This window comes from Lepisosteus oculatus, chromosome 13, assembly GCF_040954835.1.
Source record: "Lepisosteus oculatus isolate fLepOcu1 chromosome 13, fLepOcu1.hap2, whole genome shotgun sequence".
Taxonomy (NCBI): domain Eukaryota; kingdom Metazoa; phylum Chordata; class Actinopteri; order Semionotiformes; family Lepisosteidae; genus Lepisosteus; species Lepisosteus oculatus.
This window is the reverse complement of record NC_090708.1, coordinates 1085039-1111617: the sequence shown is the minus strand read 5'-3', so window position 1 is coordinate 1111617 and position 26579 is coordinate 1085039. Positions and strand designations below refer to the sequence as shown.

The 26579-nt window shown below is 40.8% G+C and overlaps 1 protein-coding gene across 6 annotated transcripts in view; it reads right to left on the bottom strand.

Annotated features, from left to right (window-relative positions):
- Positions 1-26579, bottom strand: part of LOC107079092 (inactive N-acetylated-alpha-linked acidic dipeptidase-like protein 2) — a 295727-nt gene that overhangs the window by 181011 nt on the left and 88137 nt on the right. For all 6 annotated transcript variants that reach the window (XM_015360872.2, XM_015360862.2, XM_015360861.2 and 3 more), the window contains one exon: positions 661-1186. In XM_015360872.2, the coding sequence (XP_015216358.1) occupies positions 661-1186 (526 nt within the window). The remainder of the gene's footprint in view (positions 1-660; positions 1187-26579) is intronic.

Below are 26579 nucleotides of genomic sequence, written 5' to 3'. Positions count from 1 at the left end.
ACAAACCCTCCCTTTCACAGAGCCTCACGCGCAGAACCGTATCAATTTCCACTGTTTATTTACCCCAGACTTTGATCCTGAATTGGGCTGGTTTCATGTATCAGAGGTTAACTGACTTCCATGCCAAGCAGACAGCAGCCACCAATTCAGATTGTTTAAGAGGCATTACGAATTCACCGTGCCTACTGGCTAAGTGCAATATTCTGAGATCCAGTGTCGAACCAGTGTGCTTTGGATTTTTATGACAGCATAGATTGCAGATTTTCTGCAAAATTCTACTCTTTTCCACTTTGAACAATTTTATTTATTCTCTTGTTTTGACTAGACACAGAACCAGTGTTCCCACTGGACTTCTTGTGAATTGATTTGCTCTTGAGACAACTTAATGACTCATTGCTTTGTCTGTGACTCATTTAACGCACCTCTCGTTAGCAACTACTGTACAGCATGTCTGTGACTCTTTGTTGCTCAGAAAGTACCCTGCATTACAAAAACAATGGCTCTGTAATCCCAAATGTCAATCTCAGTTTACAAGCAGTTAACCACTTGTTAACAACTCCAGATGTTGTGTCTCTGCTCCTTTTTATAGTTCTCTTCTTAATTCTAACTCTATTCATCAACCTTTTGCCAAATGTAGCTGTCAAAGGTTTCACGACGTACCTCAAGCGTGCTTTAATGCCCTCCACGCTGATGTCCTGCAGAATTACGCGGTGGAGATCTCCGGGTCCAGCAGGCGGCGCCGGCAGGGTCCGGTTATTGGGAGTGAGCCCAGAGCGGCCTGTCTGCCGCGTATAACGGCCAATCAGGAGGCCGATGAAGAAAAGCCCGCTGCCCACCACAAAGTATTTTGCAGCCTTCCAGCAGGTCCTGCGGCTGCTCTTTGGTGCCGGTCTAGTGAAGTGAGACACATAGTCGGGGTCTTCCTGGAGCCGCTCAAAGCGACCCTGAGGAGAGACGGAGGGCTGCACTGGCTCCATGTCGAGGTCCGTGGGGGCCGTCGAATTCCCCGCGGGACGCTGGCCAGTGCTCTCCAACTGGAACCTCTCGAATCCCGGCTCCTCCAGCTCCTTCTCCATGTCCCACTCGAGGTCCAGCACTGTGGCCTGGAGGGCTTCGCCGTCCAGGTCCTGAGAGTGCAAAGCCCCCCCGTGTCCTGCGGTCACCTTCCGGTAGGCCATGTTTTTAGCTGCAGGTCAGAAAAGAGTTCGCTGCAATGAGAGCCACTCCACCACTGCACTCTTTAACCTGCCCTGGCCTGAGATAGGAGACACGCACGCAACACTACACACTAACTTGTTTTATTCTGCACATTTATCACTCTGTCTCTTCTTAAACACCCGGCGATTGCAGAAACGTAAAACATACTGGGCAAATTCAAAATGATTATTTCAGTTGCTTTCCATGTGCATCTTGTATATTGTGGGAGAACTAAATATAGAACCAACACTATAATACTTCTAACACTTCTTTGAAACTTTATGAACAACTTCATTATGTACAGTATATACAGTAATGCAGTTGACATCGCTTAATAAAAAAGAATGGAACAGGTTTTATTGTATTAACTTAAGGTTAATCTTTTCTTCTGCCTCATATGCTAATTTCTAAGTGAAATAAATTTCACAGAAATTCTAGCTCTTAAAGTAAAACAAAAAATACACTAAGGTGCAAAAAGATAGTTTTGAGAGGCACTGAGAGATACCGTATTTCTTATACCAATCCATAATGCTCAACAAAATGCCTCGCTGACATTAAAATCAAACCCTTCAATATTCATATCACAAGGGTTAAGGGGCTGATAAATTAAACTTTGACCCTGATACAATACCTTGAAGTCAAATCAACAGGATTTGTTATAGCGACTGCCACGGTGAGACACAGTTTTCATCTCTATGATGACAGCTGACATTCCATCATTGAAACATCAGCAATTTAACGGTTTTCAACCCTCAGACAGAACCATCAATTAGAATGAAATGCAGATGCAGTCTTTAACTTCTCACAATGATTGATGTTTGACTGACATCTGAAATGATATCACCCTCTTCTTCTGCATAGTTAGTGTTTGAAATCTGATTCAACCATATCCATTACCATTACTGTATATGCAGGGTATATCTTTGGGGAGATTTATTTAAATGCAGATTGCTCTGAATTGCATTATCAAAACTTTAAAACAAAATACAGTGGGATTTTTTTTTCTCACCAGTGACATACTTAAACACGTCCAACCAAAACACGATTGGGTACTGTTAGACTGCAGTCAAAATGCCAGTTTCTTAGACACAGTTCATTTTGTGTTCTAAAACGTGTGTCAAGAAGTTGTTTGAAACTGATGATTTTGTTAGTTCACATGGAAGCGAAGATGGAACTGCAGAACCATAAACAAACTGGTTCTGTTTTTCCTAACAAAACCTGATTTATTGTAACAGATATTGCACTGACTGAAATATTATCCACTGAGTTTACAGTAACTCCAGATCTTGAATGTTGGGATTATTCATTTTCTACTTACAGTAATACATTAAGTATCCTGCCTGGGCACTAATCACCTTGTAATTCATGCTATACCATACATAGCATTCATACAGAACAAAAAATTTCTTTAGATTTGCGCACACTGCCTTGTCCGTTGCCTTGGTTACAGAACGCGAGCTGCCACTCCCTCAGTTCTCTACAATCTCACAGTGCTCCGCACTGCCCCTGCATTAACATGAACTCCTACTGCCAGTTCTCGTCCGGATCCTGTCTCAGCTCACTCACACTTAAAAGTCTTTCGTCGCTCGGCACACAAGAGCTGGAGCATGGGCGAGCATGTTGCAGGTGAGCAAAGCCGGGGAGAGATGGCGTTTCATGCGTCCATTATTCATGCAATTAATAAATTAGCTAATTAGTTGAGCTTGGCAAAGATTTTGTCTTAGTCTTCAAAATTATTAATTGTTTTCCCATGTCATTAGTCGGTTTATCCCCGTAATTAGTCCAGTCCAGTTACTGTTTCTCAAGTAATTAGCCCATCTTGACTCCGAGTTAGAAGTGAGTATTTTCAATTTTATCTCTATATTCATTTCTAAATTTTATTTCCATATATACAGTATATTATCCATCTGACATCACAAAGCTTCCTCTTCCTTGTAGACAAGGACAACTTCATGCCTATTTCAGGAGCAAAAGTAGTAACTTCATTCAAGAGAGGACGGCCTCCCATTACTGGGAACTGAAACACATACAGTAGGCACACATAAGCACAGGGACAATTAAGGACTAGCATCTCATTAGAAGGTGAGAGGAAACCGCAGTGCATAAAGAACTCATACAAAGAGAGAACATGCAGACTCCACACATAAGGCACACCAATCTAGAATCAAATCCATTAATCCCAGCAAGCAATGGGTGCAAGGCAGGCAACCTGGATGAGATGACACACACATACACTCACACGAGGGACGTTTTTTCCAGAAGCCAATTAACCTGCCAGTATGTCTTTGCACTGTGGGAGGAGCCCGAAACACCCAGAAGAAACATGGGGAGAACATGCAAACTCCACACTGACAGCACCCAGGTCTGGAGTTGAACCCTGGGCCCCAAGGCTGTGAGGCTACAATGCTGACCTCTGAGCCACTGTGCCTCCCACATGCATGTTTTATACCAGATAAACAAGATTATTTTGGTGATGCACCCTTACAAAAATGATTCACCTCTGTCTCATTAAAGAATGGATATGTGCTGACTGAGGGAGACGGTGATCTTGATAAACACTAAAACACAGCATCTGCTAGATCCCTTTCGTTGCTGGATATTGCTGTCCTGTGTGAAGGGTCACGGAGGCCTCATGAAAAATTACATTTCAATGTATTAACAGCTCTGAGATCAGGGTTATGATAATTTATACGAAGTGTATATCTTACTTGAACAACATGTGTTTGTTTGATGCAATTATTCAAGGCTTTGTATTGAACATATTATTTTGCAATTATACAATAGAATATGTCATTGAGTAGCCTAAACCACAGCATCCAACATAACCCATAATACGTTAATGAATAGTGTTGTACACTTTTAGTCTGTTTGTTGTTTAACTGTTCTTACGGAAACTCAAAACCATTACAAAAATACTACACAAACAAAGTAACACAATTAATAATGCAAAGTTTTGCACAATACACTGTAGGCATAGTTAATAGATATGTTGATAAAAAAGAGAATTATATGTAGTGTTTACAGTGCATAGTCACTCTCTCTCTAACTCTATAGTACAATCATTTTAATATACTTAGAGAAACCAAATGTCCATCACATTATGCAGAAAAAGGATATTATTTTAATAATAGCATCAAAAGGAACCAATTCAAAGTCTGCAAATAATTTTGAGAGCCGAAACCTCTGATCAACAAGCTCTTAAGCTCTCAAACTGTCAGCAGCTGGGTCACAGTCCCGCTCAGCTGTATAATCTTCCCGGGGTTGGTGCTGCCTCACACAGAAACAGCAGATGATGACAGTGGGCCTGCCTGTTGCAGGAACATGGTGGAATTCAAGTCCTCAGCCACTTGAAGGCAATCTTCTGTTCTGCTCCCGAGCTCCTGAAGAGAGCGCACATTTAATCGGAACATGCAGCCGCCAGAGGGAAGAGCCCATTGTTAATACACTACCTCTAAGACAGTTACAAGACAGGCGTTATATGAGGGATGAGGGACAGAACCAGACACACACATACAGTACAGTACAGCTGTTCTACACAGCTCAACAAGGCAGGGCGACAGCACTGTGTAATAGTGGTTAGGGCTCTGCACTATAACTACAGGGTCACCTCAGTCTGATTGCTGCAGTCAAGTGCTCAGGTGGAAGGAATTCGGCAAACTATGTGCTGTAAAATGATAACTGTTATTTTGATAACATCCTATTTTGGTTTCCAAATATCCCTGTCAATGCCGGTCTTGTTAAGATCTCTCAACTAGATACATGTTTCTCCTGATTTATAGAATCAGAACAATATTTCATCAGCGGCAAAAACACAAGCCACTGTATCATGCTGTTCACATAAACTCCAAAGACAGCACCAGAGTAGAAAACCTTCATAACATAAAATCAAATATAACAGCATCTGAAACAGTGGCCTTCACTGGCAACCCCTTATACCCTGACTAATACAGAATCTCTGTTGTCTTCAGGAGCTTCAAAGCAGTGATGTGTGCTGTTTTTCTGTTCTACTGGCCTGTAGTGGCAGAGGTTGGCAACAGCATCAATTTGCAGTGTGGAGCACAGACATCTAGGCAAGAACTATTCAGATAAAAGGAAGCTCAGACCTACAGCCTTTCATCTGAGATTAACCCCCACACAGTGCAGACTGAACAACATTCAACGGGAGCACAGCACAGAAGACCGTCGGCACACAGGACAGCACTTTAGAGGTCTCCACAGATTTACTGCACAGGAGCAGAGTGAGAAAGAGAGAAATATGGAGATTGTCTTTAGAAAAAGTTATTTCTCAAAGCAGAACACACCTGGGAAGGCTGCTTTTCAACACATTTACTGTACAGGTGTTTTGTGCTTCTTCCAAGTTTTCTTTGTTCCTAAAGCAGTTTTTTGTGGTTGTTTGAATACAGTGTTATCACTGGTCAATAGGAAAACTAACAAACTCGTGTTCACATGTTGTGCTACACTTGTATTAAGGCCGTCTCCATGTATTACTGTTAAATAATATTAATATATTAGATTCAATTACAGGTCATTTTAAAATACTGGATCATTTTAAATGACTATCCACACACAAACATACGGGTACATCTTTCCAATACATGTGAATTTACAAAATAATTCTTATTTTGTGCTATGTGCACAGAATTAGGAAAATATAAAGTAATTCGTCAGAGGCTTTACTTGCTAAGAAAACCGTTTTCTGAGTAACTGATGGTTAATTTGTGTGGCTAAAAGCAATAAAAGGTATAAAATGGAAAAACAATTATTTCAAATGATAAATAATCCTTTTTGAAAACATTTTGTAGAAAAACCAGATCAATTGCAGACATCCATTATGTTTGTTGAAAGTGTACAATTGTAGCTGTGTTCACAAGGCCTGGGTATTATTACAGTTATTCATCACAGAATAGTAATGAAAATTATTGTTCCCATTTATGTTCAAGGGCCTTTAAAGATGTGATACTTGATTGACAATATTGTGTTTTGGCAGGAAAAATGCTTTGTGTCTTAATTTTTTTTATTTATATAAATAAATGGGAAATGTGCATAAGACTAACAGTCTTATCTTATTTCCTTGAATAAATGCTTCAGAAACAACTGTTTTCAGCAAAGCCCATTAATTTAATCAGCATGCCTTAGATTTGAGATATGGTACGGTAATTTGATTTAAATGCAGACATCTGCAATGCATTTATTATACTACTACACTACATCTTTATTTCCAAAGTAACATAGCAATCTGTTTACATACACCCTATACAAGAAGGAGGTCTCAGCCTCCAGTCCTCCACTGAAGACGTTAAACGCAGTGTACTGTACATAAAAAGAACTTTGTATCAAAACTGCTGGTGACTAATTGTTTAGGCTTTGTTGATCGGCTTGACATACTTTAAGCATGTTGTTGGGAAACATGAGTGTTGATGAAAACAGTTGACTGAGCAGTGTTATCTGAAGAGGGCATGCTTTCATCCACAGCACACTTCAAAAGCAAATTACATCTGAATCCCACTTGCACAGAGGAGTTACTACTGAAGTAAGTGAAACCACACTTCAGCTTCATTGCAAAACACCTGCAGCACCATTACTGCATCATCTAAAATAAACTGAAGCATGCCATGGGTTGTTATGAAGTCTCACCTGCAAAATTACAGGAGGACGAAGAGACTAAAGCATACTTATCACAGTAAAATGGTGAAACCAAGAGCTCAGCACAGCCCTGTATGTCAGTAACACAGGACACTCTTGCCGACATTGGAACTTGAAAGGGAGTTTGCGGTTGTCCTGCACACTGTCCTTCTGATGTTCACAAATAACTCTGCTCTACTTCAGTTAAGGAAAAAGCTTTCTTTGTCTGCAGGCGGAGAACAGTCTCCCTAGAACAGGGACATCACTGCACACCCAGGACCCTACAGTATTTACTGGTCTTCTTTTGTTAGTTTAGAGCGTGTTTGATCTTTGTCATTATTGTATAAAACACCTAGGCAAAGTAAATGCTAATACAACACATAACCCTGGGTATCATTTATCAAAATTAAAGGTTTAAATGTGGATCCCCATAAGGGAGCCATATGTTACTCAGTTTACGCTATTAAGTTCATTAGCTGGTGTCATTAATTAGGAACCACGCTAGTCAGTTGGGGCCCAATAAAGACCTTATGCTGTAAGGTTATTACAACTGTACAGAAAGGCTTTTAAAAAGGGATCACTTACAACAGTTTATCTGTTTTTCTCTGTATTCAAGGATATACTGAATCACCTTGCTTTAACGCTCGGTGTCCCTGTTACAGTTTTAGGTAAACCTCAAACCATCAGCTGACCACAAATTTTTAGCATCTCACAGCAATTAGATTTACATCAGGTTTAACTGTAAATGCATTTTCTGAGTAGCATCAATGCAATTACTCATAACAATTTAACGTGTTATTTCGAAGTATACTGTACAGTGCTGAAAAAAAAGAGGTCATTATTCCGCATGACAGGTAATGTTTCTTCAGTCTATATCAGATACCAGAAAGCTGCTATATTAAATAAGCAAACTATATAATGGATACAGTCTAGTGGTGTTATTGAAGAATAAAGATGAAAATTATCAGATAACTGAAGAGCTTGTTAAAGTCAGCTTATGTTGTATGTTTTCTCTTTATGTTTAATTTAAAATGCACTTAAACAAATGATAAGGGAAAGAGCTGTATGCTTGCATACACATGTCAAACTTTTTTGAAAAATGACAGCATACTGTATTGGTAACATGTGGCATTATTGCTCAGAGCCATAGTTCACCTCTAATGATCCTCTGCTGTCACTGTAAGGGTGCCAGAGACATGTGGGACATTTACACAGCAAATGAGCTCCTTGTGTGACAACGTCTCACTCCATTGCAAAAGCCTTAGATAAACCTGTCAGGAAATGAGCATTATTAAAGGCAGAAGGAAGCAAAGACAAAAAGACATTTAAACTCTGAAGCTGTGGAAAACTCACAGCAGAGGTAAAGAACAATTACATCAAAATCATATTTTTATATTGAGAATTTACTGCACAGTTTAGAAAGTGATAAATGTCTGTATTTCTTTGTTAATTATGATTAACAAAGGTATTGAACCTAAGAACAAAGTTTTACTGCCAGCAAACAGGGAAAATAATCAATGCAAGTAATTAGAAACAAAACAAGAGCAGATTTAATTATAATGCCATGAACAATTTATGTACCCCCCCTCCTAAATTCTATTATATTACAGTGCATTCTACAGCTTTGATTGATTGCTCCTTATATTATAAAGAGTCCATCCCTTAATGAAATACTCTTTCAACACAACACAAACTGTCTGTCAGACAGCAGACACTATCACACTAATCTCCGTAGACACAACCTACGAAGTTCCATTACACTGATTCTCTGCTTTTTCATTGATACAGTAGCTGTGCTGTTTACTCACAACCTGATGTACCAGCTTAGCCCAAAAAAGTCTGTGTGTCCTTGGCTGTTATACATGGGAGTTAATTGCCTCTCAAGTGCTGGGTCTTACCAGGGTTCTGGTTACTGGTGCCCAATTGCATGTGTTTCTGCACGATCATTCTTGCTGTACAGGTATATTGTATACTATTGTATAAACTTACTGTATACTTTGTTTATAACCTGACCTTTGAGATTTATCACCTACCTGTTCATTTATGCAGTATAATATAGTATACTTCTGACACCTGAAGAAGGCTCCACGGCCGAAACGTTGTGTTCACTTTCTTCTTTTTTTCAGCATGGAATAAACCTATTACTTGTTCCTTTGCAGCCTACGCATGCTGACGCAGCTACCCACCTGAACTACTTCTGTACATGTCCAAAGTAATGTTTTGAAAAACTTTCTAAATATTGTATAGTATTAATTTATATATTATTACAGTACATATTATACTATCTTATACTATTAATGTGTTGCTGTTTCCTTTCCATTTTTGACAATATTGCACTATACTGTATTTCTCTGGGTTTGCATAATGTGTGCAGGTGGGTGAATAATTTTGCTTTGACAGAAAATCTACATTTCAGGGAAAAAAAAAAGCTTCAACCATTCTCCATAGCCATAAGTCAGTTAAGAATTCTGCATGCTCGAAAGCTCTTTCTTCAAATAAATAATTAAACTAATTATATTTAGAAATGGTTCTCTTAAACATGCTCAAACCAGTTTGGCAGAGTGCAGAGCCTCGTGCCCCAGTCCATCTGGTTTCACTTCTACTCTGTCGGACTCCACCGAACACTCCGGCTACAGGGCAGAAATCGTCCGCTCTCTTCTGTAACAGATGGCTATGCAGCAGGTAATAATGACCCAAGACAAACTCTTAAATTGATCGTTCCTCCATGAGGGCATACATACAAAATGTAATTCCTGCTACGGTGAAATTCCTGCCACGCAGAACACATTCCCACTCCCTGGCAGTTGCCGGCTGGAAACAGATCAGCCCAGGAAGGACACGCTAGCCATGAGGAAAGGCATCATGTAATTATGTCACTCAGCACCGGGATGCAGAATGGTCTTAAAATAAATCAGCACCACCACAACAGACTTGTGTCTCAATTAAGTCAGCTTGATTTAGGCAAGTTTGTTAATGAAGAAATAAGTACTATAAAGGTTTTTGCGCAGTCAGTCAAAATGCCAAGATTTTCATTCTAAGAAAGCAAATACCCGAGTCTGAAGTCGGTGTAGTGTGATATTAAATTTGTTCTGTGTGTTTGTTATTAATCTTAGTATTATTTAAACAGGTGTATTTAATGTAAAATAAATGTGTTAATCTTAAACAGATAAAACACCAAGTCAAAATAAACTTAAGGAAATAAACGTCTACAAATCTACATCACCTTGGAAACGCGGCATTCATTTCATTTTTGTTCAGATCGTCCCCTGAGTTTTTCTTGTCAACCTTTCATCCCATCTGATGCTCACAATACCGCCAAATATGGCAATATTTCACTCCCACAAGCCTCTCTTTAATCTTTCATGAAAATCACTCAGCATTGGGAGCAATAATTTGAGCCCTCGTGCCAGGAGATGAGATATCTGACAGATTCCCTCAGAGTGAGAGGTCTTGATCATTTAGAAAATCTATATTTTCCATCCATTATTCCTGCTGCAGGAACGAGGTGGTTCCTCAGGAGAAACCAGGGTGAAAGCAGAAGCCTTCTGTAAACTGTTAACTACTCAGATCAATGGCAGCTCTTCACAAAACGAGCAGCTTGGGCCACAACATGGGCAGCGGCCAGGAGGTTAATAATGCCAAACACGGACATAAACCACACTTTGCATTGCCTTTTGAGTAAAAACAGGCATTTTAATTGGATATAAAGGCTTGTTATCAGCTTAAAAGGCATTCCGGAGCAAATAACTCTGACTGAGGCGGACGAGGGGAGCCAGCCACGAGCACACAGCAATGCCCCCTGGACAGGCTCCTGTCCCTTCTTACATTCCCAGAAAATTCCCTTCAGCTTGCTCGGACACACATCATTTGCAAACAGCCAATCGCTGACAATAACAGTAGGTCTCCCGGATGTGTGGGTGTTTCCACACAGTGTTTCATAAATGTCAAACAAGTAAATTAAAATAGAAAATATTAATAAACCTTTGTTTTGCTGTGCTGTGGAGAGATGAGTTAGAGAGAAGCTCCACTACTAGTTTCATTAAAGGCTAAAATGATTTAGTCCGGATTTCAGGAGTGGGGTTAAACCAGGACAGCATTAACATCCCTTCTCTTACCAACACCGTTCAAGGGATTGTTGAAGACCAAAGAGTCAGGATCTCCTGACGGTACCTCCTCCAGCAGGCTGCCCCAGTCGAGCCCAGAGGAGTACAGCTATAACCACATTCCGACTCCAGGACACTTCCAGCCTGTCTTGCACTTTCCGAAAGTAAACTTTTGCCAAGTCCATCCTCTACTCCACTACTATGGGGATCTTTCTACAGGGTGTAAAGATGTTTTCATCAATTGCAAGTCTTTATGTTTTATATTTTCCTTCACAGCCGCTAATTTATTCCAATTACTGCATTGTATGCACGGTTTCCCTTTCATAACTCATTATGGCACAAGCTAAGTTTTCTTCCAGGGCTCCAGCGTTACACTACAGCACTGCTGTCTACACTCCTGTGAAATGAAACCAGACAGGTAGAATAAACTGCGGTGATTAAGTTTAGTTGACCATGCCCGTATTTAGAGTGCCTAAATGAAATAATCACCTTTGCATGTATGATAGATCTCTTCCATCCAAAACAATTAATCATGTAGTTATTTACGTCTGGAAAAAATAAAGATGGAGAAAAGTTCAGTTCTGTGCCAATTTGCAGTTGTAAACAAAGCATTAGCTTATTAAAGCAAGTGTAAATATATTTTAATTGATAAGCAAATTAATAAATGTTTCAACTTGTCTGCCAATGGCATTTTATTTCTTGTAACGGAGCAACATGGTTGTTCCCTAATTAGTGTCTAGACTGTAATTAATGTATGAACATTACACAGTGAAGCACTTACATTATCCTTATACCCAATTATGATCCAATTACAGCTAAAGGCTCTTAGAATAACTTACTTCAACAAACTGAAACAATGTGTTCCATTCTGTTGTAATAAAAAAGCTGTCAGTCAGGATTCTGGTACAATACTTCTTTCTCTTTTCCACACAGAGAACTAAACGATGCTTCTAGCTTGTTTCAGGTCCTGTTCACTGTATTTATTCTTGTAGCCTGAATGAAAACCACTGTGTATCCCTGTGGCACTGGGAAAGGTGTCCCACCGGAGCCCACCGTGCACACAGCAGAGATCTGTCCAGCAGCACAGCAAGCCAATGGTCAGCAGGAGGAGTCGGACCCGTGTCCGGACGTCCGTCAGACTGCAGCACAGTATGAGCTACCTGAGCTGAGCTCCGGCACACAGCGTCTAACTGTGTGGAAAACGAAAGTGCTTGTTTGGACATTTCTGTCCATGACTGTAACTTTGAAAGTAGTTACGTGTAGTGTGTCCTTATTTTGTGCTTTGCATTTACTATCAAGAGTAGAAAAGGGATTTTGGGGTGGGGGGACTTTGAAAATTTTCAATACATCATGAGCATTTGCAATATTGCACTGCTTAATACAATACATCTTGAACACCTCTGTCTTGCAAGCGTACAGCAGTTTAATTTCATGGCTCCTTAACTTTCTTACCGTTAATTCTGCTGGTGCCACTTCGTCTAATTTCCACCCATTTTGTGTTGCTTCTACAAGAAACACTCCAAAACATGAAAACAGCTACAATAAATTAATTGATGCTCCCTTAAAGGCTTGGGAAGCATATATAATATTACTTATTAGGGATGCATATCTAGTTGGAAAATAGCAGGCAGGCACTGCAAATTGTATTGATGACCTTCACAAGGAAGCATAAACAGAAGCCCTTCAAACAAAAAAGTGAATAATAATCCTTAACAGAAGTGTAATATATTGTTATCCTTTGAAAGCATAATTTTATCAACTCCTATTTAACCAAGATGATTCCTGGTTCTTTTCCCTAAGGAAGACCAAGGGATCAAGGCTAGGATAGACACACCTGAGCCCACCTAGGGGCACTGGGCAAGCCGGACTTCACAATGTATGATATTACTTTGGTCATGTCACCCTTGTGAAAAGTAAATTGGGTTCTCTGATTAGCTTCCAGTCCTTGAATGGTTCATTGCCATTTGGTTTATTTGTTTTATTTGTTTTTTTCCACCACATGATCTCATAATTAAGAATTAACCAAGGAAATTACCAGCTTAAGTGGCTAAACATCTATAAGAAAGTGAGGAAAAATTGTAGTGACAAACAGTCTGTTTTATCATTGGGAGCATCACGGCACATACTGTAGTACCTGATTTGGCCAGTCTGGAATCACAAAGCACCTGGCTTAGGATGAGAAAAGCTGGCAAGAGGGAAATGTACAGCAGGTGAGTAGATATTAACCATAAAAAACATAAAGAACACAAATTTATTGGATCTGCTAATAATACACCTCTGACACTGCCACGTTATTGGTGTAGTTTGAGTGTTTTCTGTTCTAACACCTTGTGACTGTTGTTCTGATATTATTTACACTGCCTATTTCCTGTGCAGCAGCACCAATGCCTGGTATGAATTGGCTTTATTTACCTACAGGGGAAGATGACAAGGTAGACAAATTACCTCCCAGCCTGTATCACATCTTGCAAGTCACTCAGCTCTTTCAACTCCTGTCTTAAATCTCCCTTTTACATGCTTGCTTTTGATTCTGTTTGATTTACTGTTTTCATTGGTGTGTTCCTGTCTCTTTTCTTTGATCGTTTCATCATTCAGTACCCTGAGATGATGTGCCATGAAAGGCACTATATTAACTAAATGTTACTACTTGCTGTATTTGTACTTCAAAGCAGAAAGTCTTCGGGATGGTGTTTGGGTGGGTTAAAGAAGAACTGCAGAAAATGAGAAATGTTGAAGGGAAGGATGTGCTCAGTTACTGTACCTGAGACTTGAAAGGCTGTTTTACTGGACTGGAAACAAACCTCAGTGTCATACAATGTTTTCCAAGGGACGGGAGCAAACAGTGTCCGAGATAAAGGAACCGCTTTTTCCCTAGAAGAGTGCCAGCAGGGCCGATTAAAAGATGACACTTGCAAGCAAGTGGCCCCAGATATTGCTTTGATTTGGGGGTGCTCTTCACTGAAGCACCCAGAGGGCTGTGGAAGAGACTCTTCAACCTCGGGCTAAACACTCAGGCCAAAAGCACTCGGCATATTTATCTCACGTGACACGAGTTCTACAGCACGGAGGCTACAGGGGAGACGCCCCTGATAAGATCGCTGTTCAGGAATATCCGCTGAGCTGCTGGTTTGCTGTTGCTCTGATTGCAGATGAGAACAGGTGGAAATACCTTCCCACTTTTATAGACAGAATGCAAGCGTCTTTAATGTTTGCCAGCATCTACAAATGAATAAAGAAGAAAGTCATCACTCAAATGGAAGAAAAACAAATTTCCATGTGAGCGAAACAAAATACGATTGGATTCCCAGGAAATTAAAACAGTATTTAAAAAAGATCAGGGCTCTAGATATAATCTTATTATGCTTACTGTACTGTACAGTATATCCCTTATGGCCATCATGTTTATCTTTTTATTAATAAAAATAAGGCTAGAAAGGTCATGATTGTGAGAGTAACCCTGGAAAGGGTTTTTATGATATTCATCTGTGCATGTTGACTCAAAAATGGACAGAGGGACCTAATAAAAGCATGTTACAAATAATTCAGAATCACAAAGGAACTAAGCCAAGCAGAAGGAAAAATATACTGGACTGATATCATTAGTCCAGTTTGTGTACATGGTATATTTAGGTCACTGTGACCTGCTTCTGTCCTGCAGCTGTGCAGGAGCTCAGATACAGAAGACGTGCAGCCTGAATCTAATACAGTATGTATGCAACAGCTGCTACCACAATAAATATGCACAAAAAACAAGACTGCCTGCGATCCCATGGATGGATTTACAGACCCATCTCAATGGGATTCACTGAGTTCCGGAGCCAGTGTTTCTGTGGATTGTTTATTCACAGCAAACTGCAAGTGGGAGTAATGACTTGCACTTTAAAAGTGGGACATTCACAGTGGTCAACATCACAAGGAAAAAATGGATTCGAGATCTTTAAAAGCTTTCTGCTCCACAACTATTTTTAATCAAAGTCGTTATAAATGATTAAAGAAGCAAAAGACACATACATACAATATACTGTATATTAAAAATCTGTTTGCTTGAGGTGAAGAGTAAAAAACAACAACAAATCACTCAGGCTGAATTTTCAGATAAACTTGAATTGAACTAGTAGACAGAAATACACTAATAAATATTACAACAAAATAGAGTTTTAACTCATTTGTACTCTGTCGGATTCTAATAGTCATCATGGATGCTGAAGATAGTGTGTTTGCTGGGAGGCTGCAAAAAATGGATATAAAACTAGGACCATAACACTGCAGGGTCTGTTATAGCTAGAAAACACACTACATTCACAACTAGGTAGAATAGGGGGATCAAGAATACTGGGCCAACACCTGGCAAACGGTGGACTTCTTCAAACCCAATGAATTTCTTCAGTTTCAAATAAAACCAACCAAAGCACACAGGAGGAAACTACAAGGTTGTGGGTTTCACAGCAGCACCCTGTACATCAAATCCCAGAAGCCTGTGTGTGGGTGAAGTGGGTCTCTTTTTTATATGTAAAGCGCTTAAAAGTCGTTGGACAAAGACCACCCCTCTACTACACATGCAAGCAAATATCACTGATGTTGGTGTTGAAAGCTGAAGGTTAAGGAAATAAATATGGCCTGTGGATCAAGCTTAATTGTTTTTTATCTAGCCTGCCTCTTGAAACGTCCAGCTGCTGGACATGACTCTAGATGGTTAAAAAACAAGTTATATCTAAAGGAACCAGAAGACAGAAAATAAAGTGGAGCCCTCTGTCAGGTAAAATTGAAACAGTTCTGGTTCAGAAGCCTAGCAACTCTTGGCTTCTGTTATATAAGAGGGCATCAATTGCATTCTGCACAATACAGCCACAGCACAGATGACATTGATTTACTATTCTGCAAGCATGTATTCACCGACACCATCTGATGTTTCTGTATCATCACTAATAAATTTATGGAGGAATGAACTGCTTGCAAGATGCTGACTAATGCTGAAGCAGGAATGACTCTCTGGTTTACAAGAGGGAAATCCTGACTGCAAACAATCCATTTACTCTGGGAGGGGAAAAGATGTCAGAGAGCTCGGCTGTTGTGCCAATACAATCTTCGCTGTTATTTCTTTGCAGCTATTTACAGCTCCACTCTGGTCAGAAAGGTGGAAAGGTTGAGGGTAATTACAAGCAAAGGATTGAAAATAAAAATACAACACAGGTGGCCTTTAATCCTGAGAGTGACAGCAGGCATGAAAGAGAAGACACAGCCAAAGCTGCTATAAACTGAGGCTCAGCCATGAAGGCAGTTTCCTATTGGTTAGAAGGCCACTGACCAACACAGGAAACCTTTGGTCTCGAGGAGAAAGTTCTGTCAGAAGAAAAGAGGCCAGGGACAGCAGTGTCAGTCTACAGTGGATATACTGCAGTTCATGGGCTCCCTAGCTTCTCTAATAGAACCCCCACCCAGCTGTTCTTCTCACATGGCATGTCCAAACGCTTTTATGACATAAAACGTTTTTAATCCCTGTACAATCCGCCCCTGCCGTCCTGTTGAATCAGACACAGGAACAGCAGTGGCGCCTCATTAAGCCACACGTGAGGCAGGCAGAGAAGGCAGAGGCCTCGGGGTCACTGTTAATTATCTCGGGGTCAGTGCAGACTCCGAGGCAGTCAGATGGCAGTGCCAACACACTGCCGTCCCCAGCGCCTCACAGTTACAGTACTGTCACAATTCAAACGACAGGTAATTCTTATGAACATGCAACTGCTGACCTCTTCCGATGCACTCGGCATCAAGGCTCTTACTTTCAGAAGCACTTCTAATTCCTAAAACACACAGAGACGCAGGCAGGGGTGTGTGGGCGCGGGGAGGGCGAGAGCAGCAGATCCAGTGTTAATCGCAAAATGAAGTTACTTCAAAGCTACTGTACCTCTTCATGCAAATACACGTTTTCAGGATTTCTGACCGACTCTTCCACTGCTAGTGGTTGTGAAAATATAGAAAGAGGATTCAAAAGAGGAAGCATTGTGCTGTTGATTATGATTCTACCGGATGCAACTACGTCCATCAGCAGATTTCAACAAAACAAAACTTCTGCAGCCTTTCCGGTCTCGTGAAAGACACCACTTTGGAAATATACAAGAATAAGGCCTGGTGGCTTGAGAGCTGTCGGTAGCTGTTTTAGGATGGTAAAGAACTTCGCAGATGCTGTTTGTTTTAAAAGTAGTTGGAAGGATGCAACAGCACATACTATAGAAACGAGACAAAATCTCACAAACTTTTGTTTAAACTGTAATGTTCAGTGGTGAAAGTGATAACTTTCGGTGCCAAATAACCACAAACCTAAACAGCCATAATCGATTAATTGGTTGATTAATTCATTTAAAACTTTGTATAGCAGATAAGTCAGAATTCCATTCTGCCAAACACATCTGTCACACTGTAAGTGCACATTAAAACAGGGAGATGAGATAATCTGTTTTAGCATCCAGAGAATACAAGTTATATCATAGATACGCATTTTTTTACTTTTATTTATGCCAACTGCAGGCAATAAAATTCTTCAGTGACAATGTTAAACTGCCACCATCAGCACCAATTAACCCTGAAAGAAACAAATGACTGAATTCATGCCCTGTTAGGAGTCCCTTATCACCAGGGAACCTTCAAATGAATTTGCAGCAGTTTCCTTTTCTTTTTCACATAAAAGGTCACTTTCATTTCCAAACACAAGACATAATGTTACAAATAGTTATTTATACAGTATATATTTCTTAGCATAGCTGAATTAATTTAAAATGTCATGTTTAATTTACCGGGTACACCCCGAGTGTCTTTCTGTTGTTCCTTGTGTGCTACAGCTTGCACTGCTTGTCTCCTCTCTGCCAGGTGTAACCACCAGTGCCCGACGACCTGGATGTTTGTTGTCTGCAGCAGTGATTTCAGGTGGAATGAAGTTCTGTCTTCATTAACGTTAAGGCAGACGGAGGGATATCAGTCTCTGTTCTCACCAGTGTCTGAGTGGTTACAATTCGGACAAACACCTTGTCAGCTTTTCTCATTCTGCCACACTTAAGGTAATACTCAAACACTGAGGGGCCTAATGTGACACCAGCATGGTGCACACAGCAAATATTGTCACTATAACCGTTAAAAAATAAAGAAACTTTCAGATTTCAGATTACTGATTTTTTGCCTGCTCGGGGGAAATCCAGTCCAGATCAACCCAGTCTGAAAATCGAGACCGTCCAATTTCATGGGGTCATGGGGCAGGCGGAGTATACCCTGGAATGAACAGGCACGAGGCAAGGTACACCCTGAAAGGGACACCAATGCCTTCAATGTAAATCAACAATGTTCACTCCCTGCAGGTGAGCTAGTCTTCCCGTGAGAGCCATCAGAGATGTGCAAGAGCAGAGCTGTGAACAGACACCTGCCAGCCTGTGAGGGGGGCACTTTACTCTGGCAGTGCTGTGAGACTGTAAGACAAGAGTGCGGGACATAAGGGATTATTTTCTTTCTAATAAAACAACACAGGAAGAAAGTGCTGCTTTAAAGCACTTAGGATTGGATAATTCCTGCATTAATACAATTTCATTCAGCTACTAATGAGAAACCTCATTGCCTACTTCATCTCTGTTCCCTGAGAGATGGTGTTACCATGACAACCTTTACAATGGCTTCAAATGTACCTCTCCAGTAATGTCAGCTGATGAACTCTAACAAAGAGACATTGAAGAATTAAGAAAATACCGATTCAATACATCCACAAATATCTAACAGTAAGAGATCACTGAAGAAAAATGTTTTGTGAAAGCCTGTGTGCAGCTACACTTGACATAAGAGATGTGCTGACCTTGACACATTATGAGTTGTCACTTAGTCTACTTAATTTGAAGATGCTGATAAAGTGGAAACAACTGGCTAGTTAACATCATAATATTTTAACAGGAATGTTTTAAGACGAGTACAGTACATGAGTCAATCTGCCACAATTGCCATCTTTTGTCATTAGAGAAATACTATTATTATTATGCTGTATCCAAAAGCAGGTAAGTGTCTGGTTTCAGTATTCTGTTAAGGGAGGAGCTACGGATAGAAATGCCAGCAGGAATTCTGTAATTAAAGCCTCAAAAGAGGCAAAGTCCTATAAAACAAAGAGCGACTTTAGACAAAAAGACAACTCTTGAAGAGTTCAGGACTAGTGGCAAGTACTGCGTGTTCTCTCCAGATTCCTGCCTTTTACATGTATCCCTGAGATATCCCTTTTGGATAACGTGTCTCTGGCAATTGGCCAGCAAGAAATGTACAAGTTTAAAAGAAGAATAAGTTACTGTACGACCAGTTCCAAGACAGATTCTCCTACACAGTTCCATCTAGACTGCAGGCTCCAAATGGAGACTCTGTTCCTTCTTCTGATGAGCTGCTTCCAATTACAAGATGTGTCTGCGCTACAGTATGCAGTGGAGTGAGCTCAGACGTCTGAAGCTCTCTCCTCTGGCTGGAGTGGCTCAAAGAGATCAATCCTTCCTCAAGTCCCAGACCTCAACAGCCCTTATCAGGAGTAGACAGCTATCGGACTTACAGAATCCCCATTTATCCAAAGTTTCAAATATTTTATAATCAGCCAATTCATATGGGAAAACTTCAATGCTTAAATCCTTATTACTTCTTCAGTTTCCCCAACACTAATGGTGTGACCTTGATTAACACCATTTAATCCTCCACAATTGTTTTCTTTAATAGTAGAATCCATTTTTTGTTCATTTCACAGAATGTAATTATTTCCATATCTCTTAAATCAATTCTCTCTACCACCAGCGACCAAGCTTTAATGTGCTGATGAAGAAAGTTCTCAAATCAAGGTTAACAAAGTGAACATGCACAAAGATTCATCATTTGTTCTCAGAATACCAAAGAAACTCATTATTTATATCGGAGGAAAAGAATTGAAAGGCTTTGTTGAATACTTACATATAGCTTATAGATACAGTAACATAAATATGCTTGAGTTTCGCATACTGTATAAAGTTCCTCATTAACAGTATATTATAATGTTGCTTTTATTAGCCCTATACAATTTCTTGCATTAGGAATTAATCTTTTTGCATACCCCAGCTTGCTCTCCATGAGACAGACACACAGACAGGGAGAGAAGCATATTTCATGACTGTCAAGAAAAATCCTACTCTGTCTCTGAAAACAGGTATACAGGGACAGCAAGATGGCATTGGCAGGGTCCCTGCAGAACGTGTGGCCATGTCGTGATGTACCCGCTCCACAGCACCACCTACAGGACAGACTGCGATCCTGAACAATCTCAAGACGAGACTTTGTTTTGTGGGTACACTTCTCTCCAGGTACTGAGTCCCAGGAGTGTGGTGCACTCTTCCCAGCGCTGTGGGTTTTGTTGGAGATTTCTTCCAAAGTTATTCTTATGGTACATTTCTACAGCATGTCTTATCCTTTCCACTCACAATGCTTTGGGATTTTATTACCAAAGGAGCTACTGTATATGCAGTGATTATTAATACTACAGGTAGAGTAACACAGAAATGTTTACCTGAAACTTTCAGGAAGGTGCCAATGAGCTTGCCTGCAGTGCAGGCACCGCAGGTCCAACCACAGTCCTAGACAGCCTACCCCACCAGAGAAACTACAGTACATGATATACAGTATATGAAACTGTAGTGTCTCTAAGTGTTAAAATCATATGTCTACTGAAACACAACTCCTAAAGCTACTGTACCCACTGGTAATCATATTCTATTATTATGTAAGAACTGCAGAGGCCATTTATAGGCATGGAGGCTTTTAGACACCACAGAAATCTGTGCCTCTTGTGTATGAACCCATAGTTTTCACACTGACATCTACAGAGGTACTTCACAGCCAATTCTAAATCATATAATTGAGTCAGTTTGCCCAGTAATCATGTAGCACAAAGGTTAACAATATCTGCCAGCACAACTGGCTATATTGTTCCAAAGTGACTCTGAGGACGGACAAGGTGGATTTCTTGTGTTGGGTCATTTGTTGGGCACAGCCATGCATGTGTCATCCGGCTGTGTTGTTCTGTTCAACTTGAAGAATGCTAATCTTTTCTTTTGAGAGCACAACAGTCCATAACATGGTATAATTGGATAAATAACTTTACTTGGGAGGATTACACCTGCTAATCTAAAATGACAGGTGTCAGAGCTACTTGTTTAGCAAGCCAACTTGCCTTAATATTTTTATTCATTCAAATACATTTTCAAATTGCAAATCATACACTGGAAAATTCACTCTTAACGAATATACTGTAAACACTTTTTTTCAAGAGTACTGAACAACATACTGTACTACTCCACACACTGTACAACACACTTGACAACATGCTTCTCCACACAGTGCACAACGCATTGTTACACACACTCCAGAACATTCCACACAGCACCCGAAGAAGGCTCCACATCTGAAACGTTGTGTTTCCTTTCTTCTCTTTTCAGCATGAAATAAACCTTTACTTGTTCCTTTGGAGCCTACACAATATACTGCCCCACACAGTACTTAACATACTGGCACAACATGCTACACAACACACTGTTCTGCACACTGCACAACACACCACTTTACACACTGCACATTGCACACGCTGCACAACACCCTGCACAACACACTGCTGCCTCCAAGAGGAACAGACACTGTTTTGCCAGTGGAATTCCCTGCAAATGCAGTTACATCAATGTCAATATCCAGATGTGATGACCTTTCCAGCTGTTACCTATAAAGTGCCGTTATGTTCGCGTTCCTGTTAAGCTGAACAGTTTCCAGCATTTCAGAAAATCCCAGTGAGCTGGCAATATGCATTTGAACCACCAACAATACGAATCCCAGATTCTACTTCTTTCAGGAATTGAAGTAATTAATATGCAAGTGACATGTAATCGTGATATCTCATTTAAAACATCTGTGCACATTTCCATGATTTATGCAGTGATTTCTAGAGTTGCTAATGTGCCATCGGGGCCTGCCTTTGATGTTTGATACATTGGCAATGACTAGTTTAGTTTATATGAAAGCCAGGATCTTCTTGTTTCAGTTATTAAAAAATTCCACCCTCCTGACTGCAAAGTCCACCTATGAACGTATTTTCCTCCAGGATTTTGTTCAAAACTAGCTTATATAGTAAAACACTGCTGTGCAGCTGTACTGTACAGCAAGCTCTATCTGTTGAGGTGGGGTTCCAGCTCAAGTGTTTCAAAGGCAAATTTGTCACATCACATCTAATAAAAACCACCTGAATGAATTCATCACGATAAAGGGTATAGATATTATATTTATAAAAGTACACATGCTTATATTATTACACATCTTACCATTTGGAGAAGAGTTTTCTCCAGCTTTGGAGAGCTGAATGCGATTTCTTCTAATCACTACAGCCCACACCTGACTGCAGGGTGCTGGCGAGCAAAATCTCGCTCTTAAAATCCCGTCTGTTTTTCCTTCAATTCTTCCCCTGGAGCAAACCTAAGCAATGCAATTTTTAGAGCCACTGAAGAAAGAAAAATACTGACTGAAATTCCTTGGAGCAACAACCAGATCCTCCGTCATCATCAATTACTTAAAGATAAATGGCTTTTAAGGCCCAAACATGGAACAGCACGCAACAGGCATACTGTATGTCCTTTTAAACTCCTATGCAAATCACAATAATAACAGTAATAGTCATCATCTCTGATAGACACTAGGCCTGGTCCTAATGGCAAACTTGCTTAAACATCATGCTGTTAATGCTAATTCGATCCCCTGTAGGTTATCTATTAGTTCACCAATTATTTGTAGCAATCTCCACTAATGAATCACGTGGCAGAAATATTAAATTCAGTAAATACCCAAGGATCCAGATAATTTATGATGACTACCTTCAGAGCTTTATTAATGCGCCCTGTGTGTAAATCTCTAAGTAACGTGCACAGCAATACACCATGTTCCTTGTCTTTTCAGAGCCAGCCTCTGCACATAGCTTGTCCTCACATGAATCTTGAAATAATACAGTATACTATATTCAAAATCGTTTACAGCATTATGCTTAATTATAAGCAAACGTTCTTAGTCCTTAAATCCCCCAAATTGGCAGATCAATACTCTTTTTCTGTAGAAAACAAACGGTTTAAGCTCTTAGAAAAACAATTACTGCTGCCTGCAAGCTGAGCGGAAGTACTGTACTCACTGTAACTGTGCAGATTGTGCAGTATACAGCACACAGGCTTGTGTGTACCCAAGGCTGCACTGATATTCACAAATGCACCCTCTCAACCCAGCCGCCTTTTTACACAATGCGAGCCCTGCAACACAGGCAGGCCTGTGCAAGATGCAGCAGGCTGAGAGCATCCAGCATGGCTCCAGCCCGTCCGACCACAGCACAGCTTGTCTGCACAGGTGCAACGTCCTAGTCATAGTCGGCCAGTGGCATTGACCAGGCTCCCAGTGGAGGAGTCTGGACTAAGGTCCTTTCCCCACTCAGCTATCCAGCAACACCTACAATCACACACTCATGCTCAGTGCACATAAGACTAGTCTAGTCTTCCAGCAGGGGCTCCCTTGACACATGCACAGTTTCATTTCCATCTTTGACAGTCAGCGCACAATGTCGTTCACTGTTTGAGTAGTACTGATCCCTAAGACAATTAAATACAAAGCTAAAATACAGAAACTCCCGTGATTTTACCAAAAAGCCAGGTGGTCAGTGCTTTGGAATTGAATTTGACTTAAAACAAATTTCAAATCTGTATTAGTAGCTGTTCATACACAAAAAAATACGACCAAGCCCTGTTTAAGTAATAAATACCACCTGGTAGCTACTGGTGTGTTTTAAGGCAGCCTGTCTCTAAGGCCTTAATCAGTGACCTACAGAGCATTCTAGAGAGACCAGGAAGCAAAGTCTGAGAGGAACAGGCCTGTACCAGGTCCCCTTTGCCAGGACACCTCCCCTGTCCGATCTGCAATACACCTTTCCGGCTGCCGTGACTACTGCTCAAGAGATTCCAGGGGGACATGACCTGTGCACCAGCCGAATGTCTGCCTGAAAATGATCTGTGTGCATGGAGGCAGAGCGACAGACGTAACCCCATTCTCTATCACTCAGAGAACTTCTGGGGTGACAGCTGAGGGAACGATGTCGCATTGCCCTTGAAAAAGAAGACGGAGGACAACTCTGTGTAGATGTTGTCACACGATGCATTTCGTGGCCTTCTTGGCTCTGTTCTTGTTGCGGCAGTAACAGAATTCTTCTTTCCCTTCACGACAGATAGTGGACAAAACCTGGGCGGTAGAGCTTCCTGTAGAGTTGAACATGGCGCTGGAGAGTGGCGATGTGTTGCACGTTGCTCCTCGTCTGTACGTCTTTGTGTGTTTGCGTTATGGGCTGGCTCACACTGATGTGTTTTTTAAGTTGCATGTTATTTCACTTGTTGTTGCTGCTGCTGTTCTGTGTTTATGCTTTTTTGGTGTTTCCTTACTGTCTTTGTATTGGAGCGCAAATGCAAATAAGCACTTCATTGCACTTGTGCATATGACAGTAAACTGAACTGAACTGAGTGTTTAATTTTCTCCTGTTCCTTCGATTTCTTCACATAATATTCCCGTCTCTGAGTTCTTTTACTTGCCTGGAGCTCTACTGGCCTGTTCGGTACCAACCCTGGACTCCGCGGCAACAAACTCAACTTCCCTGTCTCGCCCCGCCTGCTCCTCGCCTCTTTCTGGAGCCATGCACCTCAGCTACTCTCCTCCGATTTAGGAAATCAGCCCACGGCCAAGTCCCCATGCTTCCTGCTTCGGTACCTGCTCCCTCTGCTCTGGCTCTCCAAGCTGGGCTGGTGCCACATTCAGTGAAGCTGTGGGGCCTGAACCACGTGCGGCACAGGTGCAGCGTTAAGTGCTCGATGCTTCCTTGCGGGACTCCACTCCAACGTGTGGGGACTTAGGACAAGGCCAAAAAAATCATCCAGAAAATTCACACACGTTGGTACTGTAGGTGCTCCAAAAGAAAAGCGGGCAAGGGAACAAAAAATCTAGCTCTGAATATTTTTTCATTCCGATTATTTGTTTCTTTCCCACACCCACCTGAGAGCACACCCAGCCTTTATACTGTATTTAAGTTAAGAAAAAGACAAGTCTGTCTGTGTGAAATAAAAAAGTGGTGAAATAAACCATCCTTCTGTGGGAATGATGAAACAATGCTTAGCAGAGCACCAAATTAAAAAAGGAGAGGAAGTAGTTTTTGCTGTTTTGGCTTCCATCTTCTCCCCCTTTGTCTCCCAGCGCAGGGCTCATTTAGCAAGATGATGGCATGTAATTAAGAAGAACGCAGGTTAGCAGAGGTCCCATAACTTAGCTTGATATTTTTTGGTCCATTTTCTAATGATACAACCCTAATGACTCAATTAGTTTCCTGTGAGGGACAAGGATAAGTATATGCCAGATGTTCTCTGACATATTACTAAGTAGCATCTGCTCTTCTTTAAGCCTAAGGGTTGCAGAGTTTAGCCTGATAACTCCGGAAGATGGGGACTAAGACAACTAATGTTAAAACAGTTGTAAACATAAGAGAATATGTTCTTAGAATTAAAATAGTCTAAAGGAATGTCATAAACAAGAATTTTGATATTTGTGTTAAAAAATACCAGCCAAGGCACACATGCCAAATAAAATCCAGTACCCGAAACTGGTCACTGGTAACAACTGTTTAAGAAAAACTTTAGGAACTTCATCAGGTTGTTTTATACGAGATGTGTCTGTTCCATTTACTTAGAAAAGACAGTAACAAACAAAAGACTGGTGAAGTAATCATTATGATAACATACTAATCCATCATTAACCTGGACAGAATTATTTCTGGAAAGTCTTTCATATATTTATTTTCTGGGAGGGAATCTACAAATTTGAATTGACAAAAACACCACACCTGTACTGTAAATCTTGTCTCACGTTGTACAGTAAAACATCTGTAAAGGTCACAGTCTTCAAATAAAGCGCATTCTACAGGTGCACTGGCTAATAAAACTTGAAAAAATTCAAATCCTAATCTCGACGATATTCACATTAAATCTTTCTACACTTCTTCATTTTCATCCTATTATTCTTTGAGTTCCTCACAGGGTTTCTGAGTACTTGTCCCTAGATGTCTTTCAGTGTCCGAGATTTTCAGAGGGGAGCCACCTCAAACGATCACAACTTTTCATGCTTCTCAAAAATGTGTTAGCCAGCAATGAAACCTTCTGACTGGTATTTCACTGGTGGACAGTGAACAGACAGTCATGCTCGCTGTATCACCTGCAAGTACACAGCCACCACCACACTCATTCAAGGCCCCTCGGGACAATTCCGCATCACCCAGATGTCATCTTGTACCTTCAGCAACCTTATTTACTGTATCTCTTGCAGTAAATGCCCAGCCATCTACATTGGAGAAACAGGAAGGAGACTCAGAGACGGCTTCAGAGAACACGTCAGGGCTGTGAAGATTAAAGATCTCTCCAAGCCCATTGTTTCTCATTTCACCTCTGACGGCCACGACCACTCTAATCTCTCCGTCTGTGTTTTCAAAGACCGTTTTCCGAACTCATTCATCAGAAAGACCACCGAAACTAAAATTATTCTGCAGCTAGGATCACACATTCTCCCTTCCCTTAACGACAGACT